The sequence below is a fragment of the Oryctolagus cuniculus genome, chromosome 8 (genome assembly GCF_964237555.1).
Source record: "Oryctolagus cuniculus chromosome 8, mOryCun1.1, whole genome shotgun sequence".
NCBI lineage: Eukaryota > Metazoa > Chordata > Mammalia > Lagomorpha > Leporidae > Oryctolagus > Oryctolagus cuniculus.
In genome coordinates, this window is record NC_091439.1 from 82,966,213 (window position 1) to 82,992,945 (window position 26,733).

At 42.7% G+C, this 26,733-nt stretch overlaps 1 protein-coding gene across 46 annotated transcripts in view; it reads left to right on the plus strand.

Moving 5' to 3' along the window:
- The window catches only part of SEC31A (SEC31 homolog A, COPII coat complex component), an 89,831-nt gene that overhangs the window by 5,926 nt on the left and 57,172 nt on the right, over positions 1–26,733 (plus strand). For 33 of the 46 annotated variants that reach the window (XM_051819618.2, XM_051819619.2, XM_051819621.2 and 30 more), the window contains exons 2-8: positions 5,078–5,160; positions 6,859–6,982; positions 8,224–8,422; positions 11,337–11,432; positions 12,247–12,387; positions 14,890–15,032; positions 23,712–23,811. In XM_051819618.2, coding sequence (XP_051675578.2) covers positions 5,082–5,160; positions 6,859–6,982; positions 8,224–8,422; positions 11,337–11,432; positions 12,247–12,387; positions 14,890–15,032; positions 23,712–23,811 — 882 coding nt within the window. In that variant the 5' untranslated portion in view covers positions 5,078–5,081. The remainder of the gene's footprint in view (positions 1–5,077; positions 5,161–6,858; positions 6,983–8,223; positions 8,423–11,336; positions 11,433–12,246; positions 12,388–14,889; positions 15,033–23,711; positions 23,812–26,733) is intronic. The other 13 variants (XM_070047941.1, XM_008267664.4, XM_070047926.1 and 10 more) reach the window with 1 other exon arrangement.

A 26,733-nucleotide genomic window follows, 5' to 3' on the forward strand; every position in this document is an offset into this window, starting at 1 on the left:
CTGCTACCCCCATCACACTGTGAGCCCCTAAGCCAGAGATCTGCTTCCTCGGGACAGGCCTTCCCCAGGCAAACAGCCTGTAGGCTACAGCTCGTCCTGGGTGAGAAGGCAAAGGGTAGGGGCTGGGTTGCTGCCCCGACTCCTTCTCATACCTGCTGTGTGATCCTGGACCACCCCATGGTCTTCTCTGTGTCGTCCTCTTCCCCACTGAGCAGGGAGGCAGTGAGCACTCTGCTGTTGGAGGATTCAAGCCCAGCTGCCATCCAGTCCACCAGGGCTCTAGTGCAGCTGAGCAAAGTCTGGAGTTTGAATTTGATCTACACACTCCTTGCAACTCAGCATCACAGAAGTCCATGGTGGTGGAGCCCCTGCCCTGTGCCCAGACCCCACAGCTGGGAGCTCCCCTCCCACCTGATGGGGGACTTTTGACATCAGAAGTAATACCCAAACCCCGGCTTCTATGATATAAAAAAAGAATGCCTGAACTTATTGGAAGTAACAACTAAGAGCTTGGACCTTGGAACTAAACTTCTAAGTTTAAATCTTGGCTCTGCTCCTTGCTAGCATGTACTGATTCTCTTAACTTCCTTGCTTTAATTTTATAATCTGAAAAAATCTTCAAATATAAATAAACAGTTTGAATGTATAAGATCCAGGGCATATTATTAATGTCAGGCCCTCCTAAGGGAGCTGGCAAAAGTAGCATTATAGCACATTGAGTATGTTTAACTACAGACAGACCTGATATTAAAACAAAAGTGGGAACAGAGAAGAAGAAATACAATGTAAATGTTCAATAACATAGGAATTTGGTTAAACAACTAATAAAGAGAACTAGAAACAAAACTGAGTTAGAAGAGGTTTATGGATTACTATCTCTATAGTGGTTGGGAGTCAAAGAACACCCTTTAAAGCTGACAAATCAGTTAGTAGCAGTATAAGCCTGTTTAACAGTACAAAAGTAAACACTGGGAAAGATAATATCATTGACTCTAACTGTAGTGGAAGAAGGGCAGTGAGATTATACAGACTACTTTCATTCGTACTATTGGTAGGGAGTCAGTTGTTAACTGTGTAAAGAAATAGAGGATTAATGGCATTAAGTAACATTATTTAAAATTATAAAGTTAGAACCAGAGGTGTATATTAGGAAAAATGCAAATATCTCGATTATCAGGAAAACGTTTACACCCGGGGCCGGCGCCGTGGCGCAGTAGATTAATCCTCTGCCTGCAGCGCTAGCACCCCATATGGGCGCCGGTTCAAGTCCCGGCTTCTCCTCTTCCAATCCAGCTCTCTGCTATAGCCTGGGAAAGCAGTAGAAGATGACCCAAGTCCTTGGGCCCCTGCACCTGCATGGGAGACCAGAAGGCGCACCTGACTCCTGGCTTTGGCTAGGCACAGCTCCGGCTATTGCTGCCATCTGGGGAGTGAATCAACGGAAGGAAGACCTTTCTTTCTATCTCTCCCCATCACTGTCTGTAACTCTGCATCTCAAATAAATAAATAAATCTTTAAAAAAAAAGTTTACACCGAATGAAAATAGACAACAGCAAAAGATTTTTAAATATTTTAAATTTTAAAAATTTTTAAAAATTGAAAAGGGTAGAAGTATGTGTGGAAAAAGCAAATAAAGAAAGCTAGGGAATTGATCTTAATGTTTGACAGGGTAGAATTCAGGCCAAAGGCATTATGTGAAGCAAAGATTCTTCATAAATGTGCATTTGACAGTGAATATTTAATGCTATGAATATGTACCAGATGTTTACATATGACAGAGTCACTTTTTTTTTTTCAAGATTTTTTATATTTATTTGAGAGGTAAAGTTACAGACAGTGAGAAAAAGAGAGAGAGAAAAAAGTCTTCCATCTGTTCACTTCCCAAATGGCCACAATGGCCAGATCCAAAGCCAGGAGCCAGGAGCCAGGTGCTTCTTCCTGCTCTCCCACGTGGGTGCAGGGGCCGAAGGACTTGCGCCATCTTCTTCTTTTTTTTTTTTTATTTGACAGATAGACAGTGAGAGAGAGACAGAGAGAAAGGTCTTCCTTCCGTTGGTTCACCCCTCAAGTGGCCGCCACAGCCAGAGCTACGCCAATCCAAAGCCAGGAGCCAGGTGCTTCTTCCTGGTCTACCATGCGGGTGCAGGCATCCAAGCACTTGGGCCATCCTCCATTGCCTTCTTGGGCCATAGCAGAGTACTGGACTGGAAGAGGAGCAACCGGGACTAGAACCTAGGGTTGGGCAATCTTCTACTGCTTTCCCAGGCCATAGCAGAGAGCTGGATTGGAAGAGGAGCAGCTGGGACTAGAACTGGTGCGCATATGGGGTGCTAGTGCTGCAGGCAGAGGATTAACCTACTGCGCCACAGCCTTGGCCCCAACAAAGTCACTTTCATAAAGCAGAAGTTTCAGGAGCTACCAAGAGAAATAAGGCACAAATACATTGATATTAGGGGACTTTTAACAGGTGGCTCTGGTTCAAGACACATCAAGTAGACAAGAAATGTGGGTGCAAAAGACCAAAACAATTAAATCACTAAAGTAGATTTGATTAGCATGTATTGAGTTCTAGACCCTGAAAGTAGAGAGCCAGAGGTCTCTTTTTAGGTTCTGTGGACAACTAACAGAAACCCAGTATATACTGTTCCACATATAGGGAGAGAGGGAGGAATAAATAGGTGAAGTGTGGGAATTTTAGGACAAGGAAACTGTTCCGCATGCTCTCTTATCATGATGGATTCTCATACATGTCTTTTCTGTGTTTGCAAAGGCCATAGAATGTGCAACACCAATAGTGACCTCTAATGTAAACTGTGGACTTTGGGTAACAGTGATGTGTCAGTGTAGTTTTGTGACTTGAAACATTATTAAGATGGGGGATAGGGGATGGTGGGAAGGATGCTAACTGTACTTTTCATTCAGTTTTTCTGTGACTCTCATACTGCTCTAAAAAAATAAAATCTTTGTTGGGCTGGTGCTGTGGCATAACAGGTAAAGCCACAGCCTACCATGCTGGTATCCCTTATGGGCACTGGTTCGAGTTCTGGCTGCTCCACTTCCGATCCAGTTGTCTGCTATGGCCTGGGAAAGCAATGGAAGATGATCCAAGTGCTTGGGTCCATGCACCCATGTGGGAGCACCAGAAGAAGCTCTTGGTTCAGGGCTTTGGTTAGCCCAGCTCCACCATTGTGGCCATTTGGGGAATGAACCCGCAGATGGAAGACCTCTCTTTCTCTCCCTCTCTCTATAACGCTGCCTTTCAAAGAAAGAAAGAATAGAGTAGTATGCCATGCAAATGAATTTTTAAAATTTTTTAAAAGATTTATTTATTTATTTGAAAGTCAGAGTTACATAGAAAGATAAGGAGAGGCAGAGAGAGAGAGAGGTCTTCCATCCTCTGGTTCACTCCCCAGTTGGCCGCAACGGCCAGAGCTGTGCTGATCCAAAGCCAGGAGCCAGGGGCTTCTTCCAGGTCTCCCACATGGGTGCAGGGGCTCAAGGACTTGGGCCACCTTCGGCTGCTTTTCCATGCCATAGCAGAGAGCTGGATTGGAAGTGGAGCAGCCGGGACTGGAACCAGCGCCTATAGGGATGCTGGTACTGCAGGTGGCAGCTTTACCCGCTATGCCACAGAGCTGGCCCCGACAAATGAATTTATGTAAAAATTAGAAATAACATAATGCCTTCTGAGTTTTTCCACCAAAGTGACTTAATATATAAATGAAGTTATATGTGTGATTATATCTTGGAAAGACTAGTTTTCTAAATACTTCACTTTAGTTCTAAAATCTTTGGGCTTGCTTTATTCTTTTCTGTAGTAAGTCTGTTTAAAATTATGTTGTTGTGTTTTTAAGATTGATTGATTCATTTATTTGAGAGGCACAGTTACAGAGAGAGAGAGGGAGAGACAGAAAGGGGTCTTCCATACACTGGTTCACTCCCCATATGGCTGCAATAGCCAGAGCTGAGCTGATCTGAAGCCAGGAGCTTCTTCTGGGTCTCCCATAGGGGTTCAGGGGCCCAAGGACTTGGGCCATCTTCCAGTGCTTTCCCAGGCCATTAGCAGAGAGCTGGATCAGAAGTTGAGCAGTCGGTACTCGAACTGGTGCCCATATGGGATGCTGGTGCTACAGGTAGAGGCTTAACCTACTAGGCCACAGTGTCAGCCCCCTAAAATTATTTAATAAAACTGCTCTTACCATTGAATACTTCTAATCCTGGGAGATGGACCTTGTTTATTATGTGGCTTCTTTCACCTCTGATACACTGCCACTCATCCTTGTGTGAGAAGCACCTGTATAGCAAAGATAATTTCTCACATACTACCCTGTACTCTCTTATAGACTACTTTTCCAACTAAAATACTACAGGTTGAAAATCTCTAATTCAAAAACCCAAAGTGCTCCAAAATCCAAAACTCTTCAAGTACTGATGGTAAAGTCTATAAAAATATTCCAAAATTCAGAAAACTGAAATCTGAAGTACTTCTGGTTCCAGGCATTTTAAATTAGGGCTACTCACCCCATATAGTCTGTAAAAAATTAAAATAGTCCACTAGGCGTCTCAAAAATAGCTTTACAGGGGCCAGCACCGTGGCGTAGCAGGTAAAGCCACCGCCTACAGTGCTGGCATCCCATATGAGCACCGGTTCGAGACCTGGCTGCTCCACTTCCTATCCAGCTCTCTGCTATGGCCTGGGAAAGCAGTAGAAAATGGCCCAAGTCCTTAGGTCTCTTGCACTGCATGGGAGACCTGGAAGAAACTCCTGGTTCCTAGCTTCGAATTGGCACAGCTCTGGCCGTTGCAGCTGACTGGGGAGTGAACCAGTGGATGGAAGACCTTTCTCTCTTTGCCTCTCCTTCTCTCTCTGTGTAACTCTGACTTTCAAATAAATAAATAAAAACCTTTAAAAAATATTTTTACAAATTTGCCTTCTTTCTAATGTTGAACATTTGCAACAAATGATACTTCAACCAATTTGAATTATTGGCATTTGGGAATTATGAATGTTATGGTGATTTGTCTGGTATGTTTCTATGTTCTGTGTAATATATTTTTTGTAAACTCTTCTCTTTAGCAGGATGAAGTTAAAGGAAGTAGATCGTACAGCCATGCAGGCATGGAGCCCTGCCCAGAATCACCCCATTTACCTAGCTACAGGTAAGTTCAAAAGAGGTAAGATGATATGAATAACCTGATTTATTCTATTCTACATCTGGCTTACTCATGCTTTTCTTTTAAAATTAGTGCAAGCTTTATCTCCTTTGGGAAGCCTTTCCTTCCCTGTCAAGGTACCCCTGTGCTCTGTATCAGCTGAGTGCAGTGACTTTCCTTGCGTCCTGTACACATAGCATTCATCATGTTATGGTTACATGCATAGTATCTTCCCTACTTTGCAGGGATTTTTGTTTTATCTTTATTCCTCTAGTATTAATCATTGACATGTAAATGACAGTGAATAGATACCAATTCATGTGAATGAATTTTGATTCATTGATAGTAATTTGATACTAGTGTTTTTATATGAAAATAGGTAGATTTGGGACTAGTGTTGTGGCATAGTGGGTAAAGCCACTGCCTGTGTCACGGGCATCCCATATGTGCAGCAGTTCGTGTCCTGACTGCTCCACCTGCAATCTGGCCTCATGGTAATGACTTAGGAAAAGCAACAGAAGATGGCCCAAGGGTTTGGGACCCTGCAACCTATGAAGGAGATCCTGATGAAGCTCCTGGCTCTTGGATTCGGCCTGGCCTAGTCCTGGCCATTGCAGCCATCCAGGGAGTGAACTAGTGGATGGAAGATCTCTCTGTCTCTCCCTCTCCTTCTCTGTCTCTCCCTCTCCTTCTCTGTAACTCTGATTTTCAAATAAAAAAATTTTTTTAAGACTTAATAACTTTATTTGAAAGGCAAAGTTAGAGGAAGAGACAGAGCAAAGAGAGAGATCTTCCATCTACTGGTTCACTTCCCAGATGGCTGCAATGGCCAGGGCTGGGTCAGACCAAAGCCAGGCGCTTCTTCTGAGTCTCCCACGTGGGTGCAGGGCCCAACCACTTGGGCCATCTTCCATTGCTCTCCCAGGCATATTATAAGGGAGCTGGATCAGAAGTGGAGCAGCTAAGATTCCAACTGATACCCATAAGGGATGACAGCTGCAGGCAACAGTTTAACTTACTGTGTCACAACACTGTCAAATACATCTAAAAAAAAATTAGGTGGAGTTAAATCATGTAAGCAGATATAGTAAATCATGTGATCATGTTTTCAAAGAGCTTTTTTTTAAAAAAAAAATGATTTTATTTATTTATTTGAGAGGCAGAGTTACAGACAGAGAGCGAGACAGAGAGAAAGGTCTTCAACTTCTAGTTTACTCCCTATGTGGCTGAATGTCTGGAACTGGGCTGATCCAAAGCCAAGAGCCAGGAGCTTCTTCTGGGGTCTCCCAAATGGGTGCAGAGGCCCAAAGACTTGGGCCATCTTCCACTGCTTCCCAAGGCCATGAGCAGGGAGCTGGATCAGAAGAGGAGCAGCCAAGACATGAACTGGCGCCTATATGGAATGCCAGCAGTGCAGGCAGAGGCTTAGCCTATTACACCACAGCACCGGCCCCCAGAGAACTATAAAAACTTTTTGCACTCTCTGCCCACTCTCATATATACTGTCTTTCAGCCCTGTGCCAGAATCTCATTGCTGTAGTAATTTAAGCATCTGTTCATTGGCATATGTGCTGAGATTTCAGCCTCTCATGTGGCATTCATGAGCAAGATAATTAAAAATCATGCTTTTGATTTTTATTTTGTATAATTTTCTCTGTGCTTTCTAATTTGCATATGTGGTTACTGTAAATGTATTTTCTATAGGAACATCTGCCCAGCAATTGGATGCAACATTTAGTACCAATGCTTCCCTTGAGATATTTGAATTAGACCTTTCTGATCCATCCTTGGATATGAAATCTTGTGCTACTTTCTCTTCTTCTCACAGGTATGAGGTTCAGCTTAAATTCATACGATTATTTACATGTTGTGGTTGGTGTCTATTTTTGGTATAATTATGTCATCATTAGAAACTGCAAGATAAATCATCAGTGACATGAAATATATTGTGAGAAAGTATATAAGTAGATTTTTAAGGAAGTAAAGAAGTGTTTATATGTTATATTGACTATTTTTTGCTTGCTGTTATTGATAGGATAGAAAGGGGAGGCCATAGTTTCTAGTATTTTCTTTACTTGGTTGCTTTTTCTATCTCCTCTGTGTCACTTGTTTATTAAAAAAAGATAGGTGACCAGTTTCTAGGTTGGACTTTGACATTTCTTCATAGTTCTGAAAATATGTGCTGCTCACCTGAAATAAGTATGTTCATCACAGTACTAATAAATGACTATCTCTGAATGGCAGGTTATTTTTGTTTTCTCCTTTGTACTGATCTGTATTTAGAAATTCATTTCGCAGAGGATTTTGTTGATACAATTTATGATACAGTAGATATTTGGATAATCCTATTTAAGTACTTGTGCCCTAATAGAGTACAGAGAAAGGATACTTTTCATTTGAGTGATAACATAAACTTCACTGCCTTAATATCTTAACAGGTTTTGAAGAGGTTGTACCTTAGCTAACAGAATGCAGCTCATATCATGGGATGTCATGGGACTATCTCTCATACTTTGCAGAGCCCTCAATCTCATGTGAGCCCCAGATAACCTCAGTGTTTCTAGTTAAAACCCTTTCTCATCAGATATGTGCATACCACCTTGGTATTTCATCTCCATGCCAGACTAGGATTTTCTTGTGCACTACCTTTGGGGGTACTAGTCACAGTAGACATAATTTTGGTGTTGCTTTTCTACTGTCAGAAAACATTATTTTTCTTAGAAAATTTCACCTTTATTGTTCAACAGACCACTTGTTAGTGACCACTTCTGGAGTCAAACAGAATGTGTTTATTTTGCTAAGTAAGATGAGTGGAGAAGCTGTTCTCCAACCGGTCTTATGGTAGACAACTAAAGTATGCTTTGCTATGGTACACTGCCCCTACAGTTTTTCCTCTGGATAAATAAAAAATAAAGTGACATTTCATCAAACTTGTGCAGTTACCAGATTGGAGGGAAAGCATTTTTTGGAGTATTGATGAGAGCATTAAAAATCCAGTATATAGTTTCAGATTCTATCAGTATTTCTTTGACTTCAGCAATTAATTATTTTACTCATTTTCTCCTAAAGGTACCACAAGTTAATTTGGGGGCCACATAAGATGGATTCCAAAGGAGAAGTCTCTGGAGTTCTGATTGCAGGTGGTGAAAATGGAAATATTATTCTTTATGATCCTTCTAAAATTATAGCTGGAAACAAGGAGGTTGTGATTGCCCAGAATGACAAGCACACTGGCCCAGTGAGAGCCTTGGATGTGAACAACTTCCAGGTTAGACTTTGTTACATGTATTCATAAATCTGAAAATATACACTGCTCATTTCAGATAAGTATATGAATCTACTATGACTCAGTCATGAATTTGAAAGCCACAATATGTGTCCACATGCAGGTTGATGAGTGAGTACATTTGTGACGATTGGTGGGTTCAGAGTTAGGATAAGGGTGAAAATGATTAACTCCATGGAAGGGAACAGGCTAATAGGTTTGTTTCTAGAAGTCTGGAGGTATCAGACCATTGGACTGGACCTTTTTTAAACATTAGCAGTACTATGAGTTGGAAATCTTGCCTTTTAAAGTCTGTGATAGGTCAGCATTAGGGTGGTGGTATTTTGTCTGGGTTAGTTCACTTTGTTAATTAAGAAAGTTTGCAGGCCGGTGCCGCGGCTCACTAGGCTAATCCTCTGCCTTGCGGCACTGGCACACCGGGTTCTAGTCCCTGTTGGGGTGCAGGATTCTGTCCTGGTTGCCCCTCTTCCAGTCCAGCTCTCTGCTGTGGCCCAGGAAGGCAGTGGAGGATGGCCCAAGTGCTTGGGTCCTGCACCCCATGGGAGACCAGGATAAGTACCTGGCTCCTGCCTTCGGATCAGCGCGGTACGCCGACCGCAGCACGCCGGCCGTGGCGGCCATTGGTGGGTGAACCAACAGCAAAAGGAAGACCTTTCTCTCTGTCTCTCTCTCACTGTCCACTCTGCCTGTCAAAAAAAAAGATCACTACCCTATGAAATAATTAGAAATTATATGAATGTAATACAAATTTAACAAATAGGCAGTTAAGGGGCCGGCACGTGGCTCACTTGGCTAATCCTCTGCCTGCGGCGCCGGCATCCTATATGGGTGCCAGGTTCTAGTCCTGGTTGGGGGGCTGGATTCTGTCCCGGCTATAACTCCTGTCAAAATAAAAAAAATTAAAAAAAAAAATAGGCTGTTAGGATTCTTACTTCTGTTGCCTTCATAAATATTATTGAATATTAATTACATAAATGCATAGGTTAGCAAAGATCTTGAGTTAATAAAATTCTAGATTGTAATAAGCAGAAAAATGGATAGCATATTAAGAAAGTTTTAAGGGGCTGGCACCGTGGGGCAGTAGGTTAATCCTCCACCTGTGGCACCGGCATCCCATATGAGCGTGGTTCTAGTCCTGGCTGCCCCTCTTCCAATCCAGCTCTCTGCTGTGGCCTGGGTAAGCAGTGGATGATGGCCCAAGTGCTTCGGCCCCTGCGTCCGCATGGGAGACCAGGAAGAAGCACCTGGCTCCTAGCTTCGGATCAGTGCAGCTCCGCCCATTGCGGCTATCTGGGGAGTGAACCAGTGGAGGGAAGACCTTTCTCTCTGTCTCTCCCTCTCACTGTTTGTAACTCTACCTCTCAAATAAATAATAATAAAAAAGTTTTAAATAGCTATTTTTCTTGTGTTATGCATAGAACCTGAGGATATAGAAATAGAGCCTGGGCCAGCACTGTGGCATAGAAGGTTTTTCCTTTTTTTTTTTTTTTAAAGATTATTTAGTTATTTACTTGCAAGAGTTAGAGAGAAAAGGAGAGGCAGAGAGAGAGAGAGAGAGAGATTGTCCATCTGCTGGTTGACTATCCAACTGGCTGCAACAGTTTTAGGGTCTTTTTGACCCTAAAGGCATGTAACAGTGATAACTTAGAATTATTGCTGCCTGGAACAAGATTACATGTAAATGAACTAGAAAAATGTGAAGATTTAAGACCAGGTACCACTATCCCTCTGTAGTCCAACTCTGAAAGCTGGCTTAAAGGTGTCCTAAGAAAGATGTCATACTTTTAGTATTCAGCTGTTTTGTTTTGTTTTGTTTGTTTGTTTTTTTTTTTTTTTTTAAGATTTAATTTATTTGAGAGAATTACAGAGAGAGAGAGAGAGGTCTTCCATCTGCCAGTTCACTCCCCAAATGGCCGCAATGGCTGGACTTGGGCTGATCTGAAGCCAGGAGCTGGGAGCTTCTTCCAGGTCTCCCATGTGGGTGCAGAGACCCAAGCACTTGGACCATCTTCCACTGCTTTCCCAGGCCATTGGCAGGGAGCAGGATTGGAAGAGGTGCAACTGGGACACAAATCCCCACCCATATGGGATTCTGGTGCTGCAGACAAGGCTTAACCTACTACACCACAGCGCCAGCCCCTCAGCTGTTTCTGAAAGCAGTAAATGTGACCTTTATTTGTCTCCCAGAATAAGATTTTTTTTAAGGATTGCTGGGAAGCCACAAACAATAATCCCCATGTGGTTAAATGATTGTTTCAAAATTTATTCATGTAATTGTTCTTTTTATGATGTCATCCATTGAAACTAGTTTGTTGTTAGTAGACCTTTTTTTATTTTTAAAGATTTATTTATTTTGTTTGAAAGTCAGAGTTACAGAGAAAGGGAGAGACAAAGAGAGAAAGGTCTTCCTTCTGCTGGTTCACTCTTAAGATGGCTGCAATGGCCAGGGCTGGGCTAGGCCAAAGCCAGAAGCTTCAGCTGGGTCTCCCACATGGATAGCAGGGGACCAGGGGCCATCTTCTGCTGCTTTCCCAGGCACATTAGCAGGGAGCTGGATCAGAAGTGGAGCAGTGGGGATAGGAACAAGGAGCCCATATTGGGATATTGAGATGCCAGTGTTGCAGGTGGCGGCTTTACCCACAATGCCACAAAGCTGGCTTCCCTACTTCTTTTTAGTTAAATAGTTATAGACTATGTTTCTCTAAAAACCTAATTAAAATGTGAAGAAATGTTAAGTATAGCTACATAGGAATGCATGCAAATGCAAATGTGTTTTTTTTCAGTTAAATAAAAAAAATTGTATGTGTGAAACTAACATCTTTCCAGCTCTGAACTGTTATTCTGAGTTCTCAACATTCATAAGTTATGTTTAGTTATGAATGATTTCTTTTTGCAGACTAATCTTGTAGCCTCTGGTGCTAATGAATCTGAAATCTACATTTGGGATCTAAATAATTTTGCAGCTCCCATGACACCAGGAGCCAAAACACAGGTATTGTATGATTTTGATGAATATAAGCAAAAGAGCTCAAAGTAGTTAATTATTTCAGTTTTAAATGTTTTCACACAAATTGTTGTTAAATGCCATTGTATTAATACTTTGTTTAAAGTATTGGTGAGTTCTTCTCTGGTTTATATTTATTCAGCACTATCATATGCTACCAGACATACTGTAGTAGCAAGTAGTCAAAGATTCTTAATAGTTTTCTTAGATACAGCGTAATTTTTGGTCTTTTTATGATTGTTACTCCACTGCCTGCTACCTTAATTTAAAAAAGAAAAAAAACACTCAGTTTCTTTTCTGATGTGTTTTCATTAAGTTGCGTAAAAACAGTCTTCCCCAGTTCTTCCTGGACTTTCTTACCTAAAGACACCCTAGCCATTGTAACTGGCCCCAACATAATGGGAGATCTCATCATGATAACACTTGGCCTAACATTTATAAAGACTTTTTTCTAATATTCCAGGCTATACTTTTTTCTCTGCCTCGTTGTCTCATTCACCAGTTCCTACTATGTGGCTGTGATCTATCTTGCAGTTATTGCAAAATAAACAATACTTGATTTATAGCAGCTCAATAAATGCTTGTTGAGTGAGATAATATTAAAAAAGATAACATACGTGAAGTGGCATATACCTGTGCTATAAACAGTATTGCTATACATGATGAAAATGTAGAAATGTAAAGCAAATTTATAAATTGAGTGGGTCAGGTTTTTAAATAATTATTTTTTAAATTAAGGATCCATTTCATAATTAAATTTTATTATCATTGAGAAATGGTTTGTAATAGTTTATTCTTGTAGCCCCCAGAAGATGTCAGCTGCATTGCATGGAACAGACAAGTTCAGCATATATTAGCATCAGCCAGTCCTAGTGGCCGTGCAACAGTGTGGGATCTTAGGAAAAATGAACCGATCATCAAAGTCAGTGATCACAGTAACAGGGTAAGTAACTATCTGATGTGTGATGAACATGTTGCAGTTCTGCAGGAAGTATTCTCTATCATTTGTCAGAGTTGGCAACCAGTCAGATTTCTATAAATTCAAATCTTGTCTTTTCATTGATCACTCATGTTGCAAGGAATGTTTTTATCTCCCTTAGGGAAAATAACAAGAGTCCCAATAAATCATGTTGGATATTATTAATGATGAAGAGAGATTGATTAATCAAAAGGCTTGTTTCAAGTTACATTGATTGGTTTGTTTTGCTAGCTGTTTCAAAGCCTTGCAGTAACTTTTTAATTCATCTGTAGCTTCTCCCAGAATGTATACATATTCCCCATTGGAAATTTTTATTACTGCAAACTTGAAATTTCCAAACTCCTTCCTTTATCTCTTCTGGTTAGGTCCTGCTAAAGTGAGCTAGTGACTTTCTGTTGTTTCCTCAGTAGACTCTGCTGTAGAGCACATTAAATTCTGAGCCTTTGCAGAGTCCTTAAATTTGTACATGTTCAAGTGCTATAAAATAATTAAGACAAAATTTAGAGCTCTTATTTCTTTCTTTTTAATTACATTGGTAGTTTTACATTTTCTGAAACAAGTTTGCCTATCTCAAAGAATACATATATACATACATAATTGTAAGACAATAACAACAAAAAAACTTTAAAAAGACTTTCTCCAGAGTACTTTTTTTTAAAGATGTATTTATTTATTTGAAAGAGTTACACAGAGAGAGAAAGAGGTCTTCCATCTGCTGGTTCACTACCCAATTGGCTGAGGTGGCCACAGCTGAGCCGATCCAAAGCCAGGAGCCAGGAACTTCTTCTGGGTCTCCCATGCGGGTGCAGGGGCCGAAGGACTTGGGCCACCTTCCACTGCTTTCCTAGGCCATAGCAGAGAGCTGGATAGGAAGTGGAGCAGCCGGGTCTCGAACCAGCGTCCATATGGGATGCTGGCACTGCAGGCCGCAGCTTTACCCATTACGCCACAGCGCCTTCCCCAGAGTATTGTTTTTCAAACAAATGAGTTATTTATTTACTTATTTGAAAGGTAGAGTTACAGATAAGTAGAAGCAGAAAGAGAGAGAGGTCTTCCATCTGCTGGTTACTCCCTAAATGGCTGTAACCACTGGAGCTGGGCCAGTCTGAAGCTAGGAGCCAGGAGCTTCCTCCTGGTCTCCCACGCAGGTGCAGGGGCCCAAGTACTTGGGCCATCTTCTACTGCTTTCCCAGGCCACAGCAGAGAGCTAGATTGGAAATGGAGCATCTGGGATTCAAACTGGCACCCATATGGGGTGGCCTTAACCACTACACCATAACGCCAGCCCCTAAATGAATCAGTTTTAAAACAGAATTTTCAGTGGAATAAAATAATACAATAAGCATTTTACTTATCTTAAACATTTAGTAATATCTGTAATTCCAGTTAATTTTCAGTAATAATACTGATTTATCCCATATGAATATTTGTTAGTTGTTGCTTAAGACATTTTCCCTTTATTTTACTAATAAAGTAGAAAAAAAGTATAAAGTTTTTTCTTAAAATTTGTTATTTTCATTTTTCTGAAAGTATTTTAAATTTGTATTTCTCTTTTTTTTTAATTTTTTTAAATTATTTATTTATTATTTGAAAGAGCGACAGAGAGAGATGGAAAGACAGCAACAGAGAGCTTCCATCTGCTGCTTCACTCCCCAAATGGCAGCATCAGCCAGATCCAGGCCAGGCCGAAGTCAGGGGCCCAGAACTCTATAAGTCTCCCACACACTTGGGTTATCTTGTACTGCCTTCCCAGGCACATTAGCAGGGATCTGAATTGGAAGCAGGCCACCTGGGACTCAAAGCAATATGGGATGCCAGCATTGCAAACAATGGTTTAACCTGCTGTACCACATGCAGGCCCCTCTAGTTACAATTTTGGCACTGAAACTCAAATTTTTGATAAAAAAATATTGTGAGGACTGATGCTGTGGCATAGTAGGTAAAGCCACCACCTGAATTGCCAGCATCCCATATAGTCACTGGTTCACGTCCCAGCTGCTCCATTTCCAATCCAGCTTTCTGCTATGACCTGGGAAAGCAGCAGTAGATGGCCCAAGTGCTTGGGCCCCTGTACCCATGTGGGAGAACTGGAGGAAACTCCTGGCTCCCAGCTTCAGATAGGTGCAGTTCCGGCTGTTGTGGCCATCTAGGGAGTGAACCAGTGGATGGAAGGCTTCTCACTCTCTCTCTCTCTCTCTCTGCTCTGCCTTTCAAAAAATAAATCTTTAAAAAAAATTATTGTGGCCCATTTTGATTTTCTATATATCAAATAGCTAGATGAATTGAAAGCATTCATTTTACTTTTAAGACCACTGTTTAATAAAATTTAATAGTTTTAAGTTTTTAAAAAACTAAGCCTAAACTGATTTTGTACGTTGTTTGTTAAAATAGAAGCAATCCACAGTTTCCATTTTTGTTTCTCATAACGTAACGTGATTAATAAAACATGAGCTCTAACTGTCGCAGATGCATTGCTCTGGGTTGGCGTGGCATCCTGATATTGCTACTCAGATGGTCCTTGCCTCTGAGGATGACAGATTACCAGTGATCCAGATGTGGGATCTGCGGTTTGCCTCTTCCCCACTACGTGTTCTGGAAAACCATACCAGGTATCGTGTTACTGTTCCAAGAAACTTGATTAGTTTCTTAAAAACATATCTACTTATTATTTTGAATTGTCAGATAATTTTTTAAAATTAGCGAGTCTACTTTGTCTCTAACTTGTTAAAAAGTAGTGTAAATATTTTTATTTTAAGTTTAAAAATTTATTTAAAGTCAGAGAGAGAAAGATACAGAGACAAATAGCTCCTGTTCACTGGTTCACACTCCAGATGTGCACAATGATTGGGACTGGGCTGAAGCTGGGAACTAGGAACTCAGGCCAAGTCTCCTACACAGGTGTCTGGAATCCGATTACTTGAACCATTGACACTGCCTCCAAGGGTGTGCATTAGCGGGAAGCCGGATCAGGAGCCAGAGCCTGGTGTTGAACCCAGGTTCTACACCATGGAACATGAGCATCGTCACTAGTGGCTTATCCACGCAGCCAAATGCCTGCTCCTGTTTTTATTTTGAACAGTAGTCATCCTGCTTTCTGTACCAAAAATTGGTAACCTGATCATACTGTAGCATACATCGTTTGTTAAAGGATTTTTCTACTACTTATTTCAATTAATAATAGATCAAATATCTAGTTTGCTGTAGCACTTGGGGACAAGCCTTGGAATTTATTAAAATATTTCATTTTATTAGGGTCCATCATATTTAATCAAGATGAGTCTTCTATAACATTTGTTGCCAGGAAGCATTTCAACTTTTATTTCTAAGTTGTTTTTTTTTTTTTTTTTTTTTTTTGACAGGCAGAGTGGACAGTGAGAGAGAGAGACAGAGAGAAAGGTCTTCCTTTGCCGTTGGTTCACCCTCCAATGGCCGCCGCGGCCGGCGCGCTGCGGCCGGCGCACCGCGCTGATCCGATGGCAGGAGCCAGGAGCCAGGTGCTTTTCCTGGTCTCCCATGGGGTGCAGGGCCCAAGCACCTGGGCCATCCTCCGCTGCACTCCCTGGCCACAACAGAGAGCTGGCCTGGAAGAGGGGCAACCGGGACAGAATCCGGCACCCCAACCGGGACTAGAACCCGGTGTGCCGGCGCCGCTAGGCGGAGGATTAGCCTAGTGAGCCGCGGCGCCGGCCAGTTTTTATTTTATTTTTTTAAAGATTTATTTATTTATTTATAAGTCAGAATTACACACAGAGAGAAGGAGAGGCAGAAGGGGGGGGGGGTGTCTTCCATCCACTGGTTCACTCATCAAATGGCACCAGCAGTCCAAGTCGTGCCGATCTAAAGCCAAGATCCAGGAGCTTCGTCCAAGTCTCCCACGTGGGTGCAGGGGGCCAAGGACTTGGGCCGTCTTCCACTGCTTTCTCAGGCCATAGCAGAGAGCTGGATTGGAAGTGGAACAGCCAGTCTCGAACCGGTGCCCATATGGGATGCCTGCACTGTAGGCGGTGGCTTTACCCATACACCATGGCACCAGCCCTTATTTTAATTTAAAATTAAACATTCTGTAAAAAGTAGGTGATTCATTCTGTTTTTAGTGGTTTTTGTTTGTTTTTTGTTTAGGATTGTATTTAATTGAAAGACTTGGAAGAAGAGACAGAGAGATCTTCCATTCCCAGTTCACTCCCCAAATGGCCATTACAGCCAGGGCTAGGCCAGCTTCTCAGTATCTGATGTAGGTGGCAGGGGCCCAGACACTTGAGCCATCTTCCACTACTTTTCCCAGGCCATTAATAGAGAGCTGGATTGGAAGTGGAGTAGCCAAGACTCAAACTGGTGCTCTTATGGGATGCCAGCACATACCCACTATGCCACAACACTGGCCAGTTTTCAGTTTTTCTCATGTTAGTATCGTTGAATTTAGTGATTTTACACATTTCCTTTCGCTGATAGTTAGGTGCCCAGAGAACATAGGCATATTTATTCAATAGAAACAATTCTTTTTTTTTTTTTTCCTTTCTTTGAAGATTTACTTATTTATTTGAAGGCAGAGTTAGAGGAAGAGACAGAGAGATCTTCCATCTTCGGGTTTACTCCCCAAGTGATCACAGCAGTCAGCTGGGTCACACCAATGCCAAGGGCCTGAAACTCTGTCTGGATCTCCCATGTAGGTGCACAGACCCAAGTACTTAGCCATCTTCGGCTGTTTTCCCAGTCTGTCATCAGGGAGCTGGATCAGAAGTGGGCCAGTTCGAGTCCTGGCTGCTCCACTTCCAATCCAGCTCTCTGCTATGGCCTGGGAAAGGCTATAGTAGAGAGCTGGATCAGAAGTGGAGCAGCTGGGACTTGAATTGGCACTCATATGAGATGCCAGCACTGCAGGTGGTGGCTTTACCCACTGTGTGACAGCACACACACACACCCCAAAGCTTTAAAACCCTTTTATCTCCATATAGTCTATTTGCATATGAAGAAGTCTTAATGATTCTTAATATTTTTTATCTTTCTTTTTTAAAAAAATTTTATTTATAATTGAATGTCAGATTTACAGAGAAAGGGAGAGAGAGATCTTCCTTCTGCTGGTTCACCCCCCATAAATGGCCTCAATGGCCAGAGCTAGGTCAGGCAGAAACCAAGAGCCTGAAACTCCATCTGTTACTGGTGAATGGCAAGGTTCTTGTCTTCGCGCAAGAAAGAATTCAGGCGTGAGACAGAGAGCAGTGGAAAATACAATAGCAAGGCTTATTAGGGAAGGGACATCCGTAAGAACGATGGGCACCTCTCCAGACAGAACCTGAGAGAGAGTGCCCAGTCGCCCAGACTAGGGGAGAGTGAGATTACATGGTTGAGTGGTGAATACACCTGGGCAGGCCAGGTGGGCGGCTCAGCAGAGAGGCAGAGGGCTGAGTGTGCGGTCCGGCTGAGGTGGAGGGGGTGGTTTTTAAGGGGATGGGTCTTTGTCTTCTCACCTCTGCTCCTCTTGGAACAAAGGACTTCTTGGATGTAACTAGAAAAACTCTGAGTTTTCCCCCTGGAGTTATCAGGCGTCACCCCGCCTTAGAGGAGTCTTAGAGGAAGGATGGTTATCGGGTAGAAGAGGCTGGGTGCATTTGAAGTGCAGATGCTGGGCTGCCATCTGGAAAATTATCAGGCAGAAGGGGCAGGGACCCCCACCTGGCAGGTTATCTGGTAGAAGGGGGCTGGGCAGGATGCAAATACTGGGCTGCCCCTGAAACGTTATCGGGATGACTTTGAGATGCATATGCTGGACCTAGATGTCAACTCTTTAGGCCTTTATGTCACACACACACATAAGCTCGTATCTGACTTCCTACCTAACACATCCACATGAGCACAGTGGCCCAAGTAACTTGGTCATCCTCCACTGCTTTCTTAGGCATGTTAGCAGGGAGCTTGATTGAAGTGGAGCAGCTGGAACTCCCATGGGTGCCCACGTGAGATTCTGGAGTCAGGCCGTGGCTTAACCTGCTGTGCCACAATGCTGGCCCTGAGTTTGTCATCTTTCCTCGAATATCTTTTTTTTTTTTTTTTTTTTTTTTTAGATTTGTTTATTTACTTGAAAGAGTTACACAGAGAGAGAAGGAGAGGCAGAGAGAGAGAAAGAAAGGTCTTCCTTCCACTGGTTCACTCCCCAACTGGCCAGTGCTGCCCTGATCCAAAGCCAAAAGCCAGGTGCTTCTTCTGGGTCTTCCACATTGGTGCAAGGGCCCAAAGACTTGGGCCATCTTCTCCTGCTTTCCCAGGCCATTTCAGATAGCTGGATCGGAAGTGGAGCAACCAGGGCCCATATAGGATGCTGGCACTGCAGGCGGCGGCTTTACCCGCTACGGCACAGCACCAGCCCCTTGAATTTCTTATAAAGAAGAAAAGAGCCTAGTCAAAATTTAATCCTGTTACAGTTATGCTCAATCAATTTTTAGTAAGGAAGAGATGATTTTGAGGCATATAAAAGTTTTTTTTCAATGGCTGGCACTGTGTCATAACGGGTAAAGCTGCCGCCTGTGGTGCCAGTAGCTCATCGGGTACCAGATAGAGTTTGGCTGCTCCTCGTCCAATCCAGCTCTCTGTTAATGTATCTGGGAAAGCAGTAGAAGATGGCCCAAATGCTTTGGCCTCTGTACCCATGTGGGAGACCTGGAAAGAGGCTCTTGCCTCCTGTCTTCAGATCGGCTCAGCTCTGGCCATTGTGCCCATTTGGGGAGTGAACTAGTGGATAAAAGAACCTGTCTCTCTGTCTCTTGCTCTCTCTGTTACTCTACCTCTCAAATAAGCAAATAAATCAATAAATAAATTAGGCCGGCGCTGCGGCTCACTAGGCTAATCCTCCGCCTAGCGGCGCCGGCACACCGGGTTCTAGTCCCGGTCGGGGCGCCGGATTCTGTCCCGGTTGCCCCTCTTCCAGGCCAGCCCTCTGCTGTGGCCAGGGAGTGCAGTGGAGGATGGCCCAGGTGCTTGGGCCCTGCACCCCATGGGAGACCAGGAAAAGCACCTGGCTCCTGGCTCCTGCCATCGGATCAGCGCGGTGCGCCGGCCGCAGCGCGCCGGCCGCGGCGGCCATTGGAGGGTGAACCAACGGCAAAGGAAGACCTTTCTCTCTGTCTCTCTCTCTCACTGTCCACTCTGCCTGTCAAAAAAAAAAAAATAAAAAAAAAAATAAATTAAAATAAAAACTTTCCCCGTATTATTTAAGGTTGTGTTCATTCACTCAGCAAATGCTTATTGATCATCTACTCTGTACCAGGAACTGAACTAAGATCTAGCAACAAAACAGAGGGGAGCTTAGAGTATAGTGAGAAGACAACCAGCACCAACATAACATGTAAAATATACAAGCACTGTACATATTAGCTTGATCAATCCTCTTAATAACTTTATTGTGTAAATATTATTATTAGTCCATTTTCTAGATTGGAAGTTGAAGCTCAATAAAACTTGCCCAAAGTCACATGCTGGTTGCTGGTTTCTTTTTTTGACAGACAGAGTGGACAGTGAGAGAGAGAGACAGAGAGAAAGGTCTTCCTTTGCCGTTGGTTCACCCTCCAATGGCCACTGCAACTGGCGCGTTGTGGCCAGCGCACTGCGCTGATCCGATGGCAGGAGCCAGGTACTTATCCTGGTCTCCCATGGGGTGCAGGGCCCAAGCACTTGAGCCATCCTCCACTACACTCCCTGGCCACAGCAGAGAGCTGGCCTGGAAGAGGGGCAACCGGGACAGAATCCGGCGCCCCGACTGGGACTAGAACCTGGTGTGCCGGCGCCGCAAGGCAGAGGATTAGCCTAGTGAGCCGCGGCACCGGCTACATGCTGGTTTCTAACCCAGTCTGATCCCAGAGTTCAGGATCTTTTTTGAAAGATGTATTTATTTATTTGAAAGGCAGAGTTATAGAGGGAGAGAGAGGGAAAGACAGATAGATCTTCCATCCACTGGTTCACTCCCTAAATTGCTGCAATAGCCAGAGCTGTGCCCATCCAAAGCTAGGAGCCAGGAACTTCATTTAGGTCTTCCACGTGGGTGGCAGGGACTCAAGGACTTAGGCCATCCTCTGCTGCTTTTGGAGGCATATTGCCAGGGAGCTGGATTGTAAGGAGAGCAGCTGGGATTTGAACCAGCGCCTGTATGGGATGCCAGTGCTGCAGGCCGTGGTTTAACCCACTGCACCACAGCACTGGCCCTAGTTCAGAATCTTAACACAACACTTTACTACTAAGAAGTGGTCATAGTTTAGCAAGGTGCTATGCTGGCTGCCAGGAGCAAATCAACTTCTTTAGTTCTCAGTTTTCTTTGCCTGATAAATGAAACAGTTCCAGTACTACAATTCTGTGATTTTTTTTTTTTTTTTTTGACAGGCAGAGTGGACAGTGAGAGAGAGAGACAGAGAGAAAGAAAGGTCTTCCTTTGCCGTTGGTTCACCCTCCAATGGCCGCCGCGGCCGGCGTGCTGTGGCCGGCACACCGCGCTGATCCGATGGCAGGAGCCAGGAGCCAGGAGCCAGGTGCTTTTCCTGGTCTCCCATTGGGTGCAGGGCCCAAGCACCTGGGCCATCCTCCACTGCACTCCCGGGCCACAGCAGAGGGCTGGCCTGGAAGAGGGGCAACCGGGACAGAATCCGGCGCCCCGACCGGGACTAGAACCCGGTGTGCCGGCGCCGCTAGGCAGAGGATTAGCCTAGTGAGCCGCGGCGCCGGCCTCTGTGATATTTTTAAAGTACCTCATAAGTTCTCTGAGGGGTCATGTGAAATAAATTTTGTTCAAAGTCTTTTTTTTTTTAAAGAATTATTCATTTATTTTGAAAGAGACAGACAGATCTTCCATCTGCTGGTTCATTCCCTGAATGGCCACAGCAGCCTTGGCTGGGCCAGGCCTAAGCCAGGAGACTGCAACTCAATTTGGGTCTCCCATGTGGGTGGCAGGAACCCAAGCACTTGGGCAATCATCTGCTGCCTTCCCAGTGCATTAATAGGAAGCTGGATTGGAAGTGGAGCAGCTGGGGCTCACTTGACACTCTGATACGGGATACTGGTGTGGCAAATAGTGGCAGAATCCACTGTACTGCAGTGCCCTTCCCCTAAAAGTCACTCGAGATGTCTTGAAATTATTGACATGTATGGTGAGGGGAGAACTTACAAAGTACATTATTGATATAGTTGGTGAAATTTGAATATGGATTACATTTTTAAAATAGTATTGCAAATAGATAATAAATATTTGAATATGTAATTGTGTGGTGGTTGTGTAGAGAATGTTTATACCCGAGGAGATAAATGTAGGTGTGATGTGTCATGATATCTGCAACTTTTAATTCCCAGATGGTCAAAGTCTGTCTCTGTCCTTAAATTTGTATATATAGAGAGGAAGAAAGACATAAATTAAATCTGGCCAAATCAGGGAATCTAGGTGATTGGTACAAAGGTATACTTCACACTGTTAAGTAACTTTTACAGATGTTTGAACTTTTAAAAATAGAATGTTGGGAATAAAATATATTATTCACACAAATTGAATCTTTCTCTTGAACCATATTTTCTTGATTCCAAAAGATTGAGTTAAAAGCAAGTTTTGGAGGAAAGAAAGACCACAGATGTTGATACTTTTTTTTTAACTTTGGAACTTTAAAAGGTAAAAATCTATACAGCTTGGAACTACTGTAGTGTTTTCAGGAGAAATGAGTGGCTTTAATTGTTATGTTTTTATTTTGTTTAGTTTTTATTTTGTTTTATTTTGTTTAGTTGGTCTTTTTGTAAATAGATGATTTATTTTCATTTTATTTGAAAGGCGAAGAGTGGCAGAGACAGACAGTGATAGATCTTCCATCTACAGGTTCACTCCCTTCAAAGACCGGCGACGGCCAGGGCTGGGTCAGGCTGAAGCCAGGAGCCTAGAGCTGCGTCTGGCTCTCCTGCATTAGTGGAAAGGACTCAATTACTTGAGCCATCACCTGTTGCCTCCCAAGGTGCCCATCAGCAGGAAGCTGGATCAGAAGTGGAGGAACTTGGATTTGAACCAGGCACTCTGATATGGAAGGCAGGCAGCCTGAGCAACAGCTTAACCACTGTGCCAACTGCCCATCCCTTTGCTTTAAGAAATGCTCAAACTTGATTGTATTTTGTAGTTTTTTTTAAAGTATATTCTAGTTTCTAGGATCTCAGAACAACATAAGCATGAATATAAAAAAGCCAAAATGTTAATAGTGGCCTCCTTTGGAAGGTATAGTACAGGAGGTTTTAGTTTTTTGTGGTAATCTGAGTTTTCAGAACTATCAGAAAAATACTACTTTGCTTATACTGGAGTTTAAAAGAATCTGAGAATTATTATAACACAAAGAAACTGAAGTCAAGTCTTTGAAATTTACATCTAATACTTCTTTGTGAGATAGAGTTTTAAATTTTTAACTAATAGAAGTTTATATAAAAATGACTTATTAAAAAAGCTAGAAAATATCAATAAAAAGAGAAAAATATGTAAATATGTAAATATGAAAAATTTCCTACCTATTCATAGTTAAAACATTTTATCATATGTAATTTACATATGTATGGCATTTTGATAATTTATACATATAGTTAGATAACTTTTTTTTAAGATTTGCTTATTTATTTGAAAAGCAGAGTTACAGAGAGGCAGAGAAAGAGAGAGAGAGAGGTCTTCCATCTACTAGTTCACTCCCCAGATGGCCGCAATGGCCAGAACGGGGCTGATCTGAAGCCCACGTCTCCCACATGGCTGTAGGGACCCAAGGACTTGAGTCATCTTCTACTGCTTTCCCAGGCATGTTAGCAGGGAGCCAGATCAGAAGTGGAGCAGCCCATACTCAAACTGGCACCCATGTGGTATGCCGGCACTGCAGGCAGTGGCTTTACCCACTATGCCACAACACCGCCCCTCGATGGAGTTTTTCATTTGTCATCAGTACTGTGTGAGATTTCTACAAATAATTTTTATCTATGTACTTTTTCATCAAAATAGCTTTAATTTGCTGTTACACAGACCATATTGTTGGGCATTTGTTTTTCTATTAATTTTCAGAGGGTCAAAATCTATCTATATCCATACATTTATATATGTAGAAAAGAAGAAAGACATGAAATAAATCTGACATAAAGTATACACCATATTGGATATCTTGTGTCTCTGTAACAACCAAAGAACAGATACATTACCAAGTTGCCTTGTGGAAAGATTGAAGTAATACTCTGTTAGCTTAGATTGAAATAATATGAGATTTGATTTTTTCAAAATTAAAAATTTCTTGCTCCCTTTGTGTTTTTCATAGAGGAATTTTGGCGATTGCTTGGAGTATGGCAGATCCTGAATTGTTACTGAGCTGTGGGAAAGATGCTAAGATTCTCTGCTCTAACCCAAACACAGGAGAGGTATGGGAAGGAAATGTTTCTTAACCTTATACCACTTGTATATTTTATTTCTGTGTGATTTGTAAGAACTCTAAAAAAATTTTCCATATAGATTCTAATTAAAAAAAAAAAAACAGTTAATTAATTTGAGAGGCAGAAAGAGAGATCTCCCATCTGCTACTTCACTTCCCAAATGCCCAAAACATCTCTGCCTGGGCCAGGGGTCAAAGCTGAGAGATGAGAACCCAATTCAGGTCTCTCACAATGGGTGGCAGGAGGCCAATTACTTGAGCTATTGCTGTTGCTTCCCCTGGATCTGCATTAGCAAGAATACTGCAGTCAGAAGTTGGAGCTGGGTATTGACCACAGGTACTCTAATATGGAGTGAGGCAATCCTTCTTATTTATTTATTTTTATTTATTTAATTTATGTACTTAAAGGCACTTACAGAGAGGAAGAAAGAGAAATCTCTGTCTGCTGGTTCACTCCCCAAATGGCCTCAACAGCTGGGGCTGGGCTAACCCGAAACCAGGAGCCAGGAACTCTATCTGGGTCTCCCGTGAGGGAGACAGGGGCATTAGCAGGGAGTTGGATTAGAAGCGGAGCATCTGAGACTCAAACCTTTGCTCCAGTATGGATTGCCTGCATAACAGGTAGCAATTAACATGCTCAGATTCCCCAGGACATTTTAATCACTAGTCTAGTCTAGATGCCCACCTCCATATGGATTCTTTAAGCATTTTATTAATTAAGTATATGTTTTAAGTACATAAAGATGTGTACGAAATGTTAATCCAGCAGATTTTATTAAGAACATTATCTTAAACCCAGCTGTTTAAATAGAAAAACAGTCAATAAAATAATTTATATATATATATATTTAAGGATTTATTTATTTATTTGTAAGTCACAGTTACAGAGAGAGGGAGAGACAGAGAGATCTTCTATCAGCTGGTTCACTGCTCAGATGGCCACAGTGGCTGGTGCTGGGCCTGGCCAAAGCCAGGAGCTTCTTCTAGGTCTTCCATGTGGGTAACGAGTCCAAGCAGTAGGGCCATCTTCACTGCTTTCCCAGGCCATTAGCTGGATCAGATGTGGAGCAGCCAGGACTCAAACTGGCACCCATATGGGATGCTGTGTCACAGGTGTGAATGTCCCAAGGTCTAACCTAAATCTTTTCTTATAAAATAAAACATTGTAGATGTCACATGAAGCCAGTTTTCCTGGCTTCTTTTTCCTTTTCATTTATTTGAGACAGATATACAAAGAGAGGGCCCTTTAGGCTGGTTTGCTCCCCAAAGGCCCACAAAGGCCAGAGGCAAGAGCCAGAAATTTAATCCAGATCTTTCCATGAGTGGCAGGAATCCAATAACTTGAGTGACCATTGTTGCCTCCCCAGGTCCACACTAGCAGGAACCTGGAATCAGGACCCAGGACTTTATTGAACCTGGGTACTCCAATGTGAGATTCAGGCATCTGAACTGTTAGGTTAGTCTGTCTGCCCCAGACTTGTTTCTTGAGGCCTTATACTTTTACTCCTATGTATAGCAGGCATCACCACACTAAATTTGAGTTAGCTACAATCATGATATTGTAAAGATTTTCTACCAGCCATCTTCTGTAGTTTTTCCATTGTCTTTTTTTCTTCTTTAAAAAAAAAAAAAAAAAAAAAGGCTTCAGATGCTGAGCTCTGTTAGAATTCTGTGCCAGTAGGAGAGGTGTGTACACATTTCCCCTCTTGACTTAAAGCCAGATTCTCAGCGAGTTCTTCTCTCTTAAGATTGATTTTAGGGTTAGTATTATAGCATAGCAGATGAAGCTACTGCCTGTGATGCCAGCATCCCATATGGCACCGGTTTGTGTCCTGGCTGTTCACTTCCAATCCAGCTTCTCGCTAATGGCCTGGGAAAAGCAGCAGAAGATACTCCAAGTGACTGGGCCATTTCCACCAACAGGAGAGACCCAGATGGCATTCCTGGCTCCTGGCTTTTGCCTGGCCCAGTCCCAGTTGTTGCAGCCATATGGGAGGTGAACCAGTAGATGGAAAATCTCTGTAACTATGACAATCAAATAAAGATTGATTTTTAAAATTTGGTCTTCAAGGGGCTGGTGCTGTGGCATAGTGGGTAAAATCGCTGCCTGCAGTGCCGGCATCTTACATATGGGTGCTGGTTCAAGTCCTGGCTGCTCCACTTCCCGATCTAGCTCTCTGGTATGGCCTGGGAAAGCAGTAGAAGATGGCCCAAGTCCTTGGGCCCCTGCACTCAAGTGGGAGACCCGGAAGAAGCTCCTGGCTCCTGGCTCCTGGCTTTCAATCGGCACAGCTCCAACTGTTGGCATTCAATTGGGGAGTGAACCAGAGGATGGAAGACTTCTATCTCTGCCTCTCTTTCTCTCTCTGTGTAATTCAGATTTTCAAATAAATAACTAAATCTTTAAAAAATTTTTCTTCAGATAACTTAAATAATTAATACTTTTTTTAATTGAAGATTTACTTTATTTATTTGAAAGACAGAATCACAGAGAGAGAGAGAGGTTTTCCATCTGCTGGTTCACTGGCTGCTTTGGCTGGAGCTAAGCCAATCCAAACACAGGAGCCAAGAGCTTCTTTTGGGTCTCCCACATGGTTGCAGGGACCCCAGGACTTGGACCATCCACTACTTTCCCTGGCGCATTAGTAGGGAGCTGGATCAACAGTGGAGCAGCTGGGACTTGAACTGGCACCCATATGAGATGCTGGCGCTGCAGGCCTGGGCTTTAACCCACTTTACCACAGCGCCGGCCCCAATAATAACTGTTTTGATCTTACCAGGCAAAAGCAGTTGGACAGGAAACCATTGGTTCTTTTAGAGTTAAGCAAATTGACTTTGTTATGTTTTCTGGTCGTTCAAATGCATACACTACTGCCGTTCAGTAAATATAGAAAACAATTTTTTAGAAAAG